Genomic DNA, 3,568 nt, shown 5'->3' on the forward strand with positions numbered 1-3,568 from the left:
GGCAGTTCGCGTGAGAATCTTCTGAACATAAGCCGGATGTGTATTGTCTTGCGAAAGAGAAGATACAAGACCAATAATGAGTCGTTCGGCGGTAGCTTTTGACTGATCATTATCGTTGAGCAATGTAGGAATGATAGAGTTCACCAAATCAGACTCACTGTAAAAACTTTGTAGTGTTTCCATTCCGTACTTGTCCGATCCATGTCGGAATGCTGCAGTATATTCACAAAAACCGACGTACATTGGCATAAAAGTTAGAATAAAGCTGTCATCAGTCGGTTTGTCAGGATACATGTGCGGGAATGCTTCATAGAGTTGACGAGGCGTTTCCTCTCGCAGACTTTCGAACTCGGTTTCCCAGATTTTGTCAAAGATCAATGGTCGGCGTGTAGGCAACTTAAGATCAAGGATGGGCAATAGATTAAAAAACAAAGTCGATTCGCTCTCTTCCAACAGAAACTGGGGTAATGAATGTCCAGGTATCAATCCAGCAGAAGCTGCTTTATTGTATTGTACAAAATATTCCACCACCATTGCCAGATGTATATCGTCAAGTAATCCATTTTTGTCTCTCAGCAATATCTCAATTATGGATGGGTTAACTCTGTAAAGCCAGCAACTCTTCAAGAAATGATACTGATATATCGGAGAGGTCGATGCAGTGAAGTCAAATTTGTCGTCTCTCCATTTAAGCACTGTCTCGACAAGCACAGTTTGTTGGTATTTGAAGTCATTTCCCGAGTAGAAGGGGACGTTCAAGCCGGAAGGACCGCGAGCCCGATTAGATAGCTTCAGCGCTCTACTGAACGTTGGCAGTGCATTTATAGCCAGCATAATCTTGTCAATCTTTCTGTCTTGAACCTGATTTGATGTTTCTTCACTACTTGGAATTCCCTTATCTTTGATCATCCCAGTGTCCCAGCGCGCTGAATGATCCTTCCATTTCCTAACATCCACAATCTTATTCCACGCTTCTAACATCTTCGAAAGTGATCCTCGAGAAATTATTTTCTTGACACCACGGAGATCCAACATTTTCTCCTCGTCTGTAGTGCTTCTTTTGATCGCAATTTCATGAGTTAAAGACGTGTTGACTCTTATGTGAGCGAGATCCTGCGGTGGATATTGACTAGTATCATTTGTAAGTTTGATACTGGCAGCGGATAATCTTCTGCACCTGCAGACCGAGTGATGATAGTAAGCAGAGCGAGAAACTGGTACATTGTTGGCTGATAGCTTTTTGAAAATGTGATTAATAGGATTTACCGGTATCCTAGCCCGGTATTTGAAGCAAATTTTGTATGTATTAGTTTATAGCAAAAAATCTCAAACAATTTAAGTAGGCAGAATTAGTAATTAACAATTGTGGAGGATAGCCGTCCTATATTTAGCTAAATCGACAGGTAAACAGTCTAAAATGGGTCTGTCTTAACGCAGAATTACGGGTGCTCTAAAGCATAATTCTAGGATAAATTAAGGAGGCTTCTTCTGAAAGGCTAAAAGGTCATAGATAATTGTCTGTCGCAAAATTAGCTCTGAGAGCAGTGGACATGCGTTGAAGAAGCTTGAGACTAAGGTGTTAAGCTGAGTGAAGCGATAACAAGGAAATGAGGAGCCCAAAGATAAAAGGAAGGGGCAAGTACCTGCTGCCAGGGAGAAAACATTGGTAAGCTTCCTTTAAGGTGGTCTTTTGACATAGCAGGTATTTATAAAAAGCTTTTAGTAGCGATCAAAAGAACCCCATCCATTCAAGAGAAGGGCTGATACCATCTTTACTACCAGGAAAGGACGTTCGTTGGCTACTTTTAAGCTGATCACTTGGACCCAGCGCAGCTGTCATCGCTGCTGTTACTTCCAATCTGATCTTTCGACATAGCAGCTAATCAAAAATATTTAAAAAAAGCTAAGTGCAGGAATCAGAAGAAATAGATGCTCTCTTAGGCTTAGGGGCTAATTTCTGGTATCTCATGGACTAATAAAAAAATCATTTTTATCCTAAGTAGAAACGTGGCGAGACAGTGACGTCAGAATGCCATGGACGGGTAGGATCGTGATTTCAAATCAGATCTTCGACCAGACGGAACTTACAAACTTGGAAACACAAGCTCCAAAATTAATTAGCATTTTTGTCAATATTTTATACGTGAGATTCTTTGATCTGTGACTTTGCGTTGTGGGCTGTCTAGCCTGCTGTTGAGAATCAGTCTATTAAGTTGCTAAAATGAAGTTCTATCATCTTTCGGTTGCTGTGATACCACAGTTCAGCCGTGTTACAAGTGTCTTTTGTTGCTTCGATCCACCACTGGTAATGTAGCGACCCAGTCAAATGTTACGCTTGACTGAGCAACATTTTAAGCAACCTTGATACGTAATTTAGCTACTTGCAACGCGATAGTATGACTTGTACTTTTTCCAGATAGGAAGAGTTTAATAAAGGTATGTCTTACGGCTTGTATGTGTAATCATCTTCTTTCATTATATTGACTCAACTAATGAGGCTATGATTATTGGTCAGGACTTAGACACGGGATCGTGCAAACTAATCAACAAATCCTGGAGTGCAGACCTATCCCATTACTAAAACCAACAGAAATTGAATTCAAGAAAAAATGATCTACGCACATTCTGAAATCAAGAGAAAAGCATATTGGTCAACAAACACACAAACTATCAAAAGGCATGCTACTTGCTTTTATGTAAGAAAAGAAAAGTAAAAATCTCATATCATATAGAAATATGTCAAAGTTTATGTCAATTTCTTCTGAATTATAATTTTTATACACAAAATGTTCCCGAGAGAGTTTGCAGTAGATACGCTAAAGTTACACCTTTTTTATTACAAGCAGACTTTAAATGCCGCTCATCGAGGAGTTGGATGTTGTCTCACCATTCTACACAACATAGCTCGCTTTAGTCCATTATCTTGAGTTTATCAAGCTCTGATGCACCGAAGCTCCTTGATGATTTTGGTGTAATGTGCTCGGTTCACACTTCGTAAATTGTTGAGAAGATGGCAAAAACCGAAGTGAATATATTTAGGTCCTGACTTCACTACTCTGTGCTACCTCTAAGCCTGTCTTCCTAGATCTATCTTAAAGCTTCTTAATGTAACTATATAAAAAATTAGACCAACGAATGACTACCATTAAATGCGTAATCAGCATCCGTAACAAAGACAGTAATTGCAAACATGATCGTATTCCTCGTGACGTCATCCACATGCATTCAGCGGTGTAAAATTAACACTCCCACTCACCGTTAATGTTGAGTGTGCTTTGGTGACTTGGTCTTGGGCCTGTTGCCTCTCGCAGAAACTTGAGCATCTTGGTCCCAAATGCCTTGATAAGCATATCTGCAAGCTGACTCTTCGTATCGATGTAGCCAATCTTGAGTTACCCATGCTGAACATTCCCTCGAATAAAGTGATATCGAATGTCCACGTGCTTTGTACGAGCGTGGTAGCCCGCATTGTTTGCCAAAGCTATCACACCTTAATTGTCTTTCCATAGTTGCGTACCTCCCACTTGTTCTTGACCCATGTCCTTGAGCATTGCGCGCGTCCAAAGTA

General features: G+C 40.3%; 1 protein-coding gene across 1 annotated transcript in view; it reads right to left on the reverse strand.

Moving 5' to 3' along the window:
• The window catches only part of PHALS_03834 (uncharacterized protein), a gene marked incomplete at both ends in the record, with an annotated part of 1,104 nt that extends 69 nt beyond the window's left edge, over positions 1-1,035 (reverse strand). Inside the window, one exon of the mRNA XM_024718125.1 lies at positions 1-1,035. This exon is cut by the window's left edge and continues 69 nt beyond it. Coding sequence (XP_024583554.1) covers positions 1-1,035 — 1,035 coding nt within the window.
• Between the last annotated feature and the right edge of the window lie 2,533 nt (positions 1,036-3,568).

Source organism: Plasmopara halstedii (genome assembly GCF_900000015.1).
Source record: "Plasmopara halstedii genome assembly, contig: Scaffold_2386, whole genome shotgun sequence".
In the NCBI taxonomy this organism is placed as follows: Eukaryota; Oomycota; class Peronosporomycetes; order Peronosporales; family Peronosporaceae; genus Plasmopara; species Plasmopara halstedii.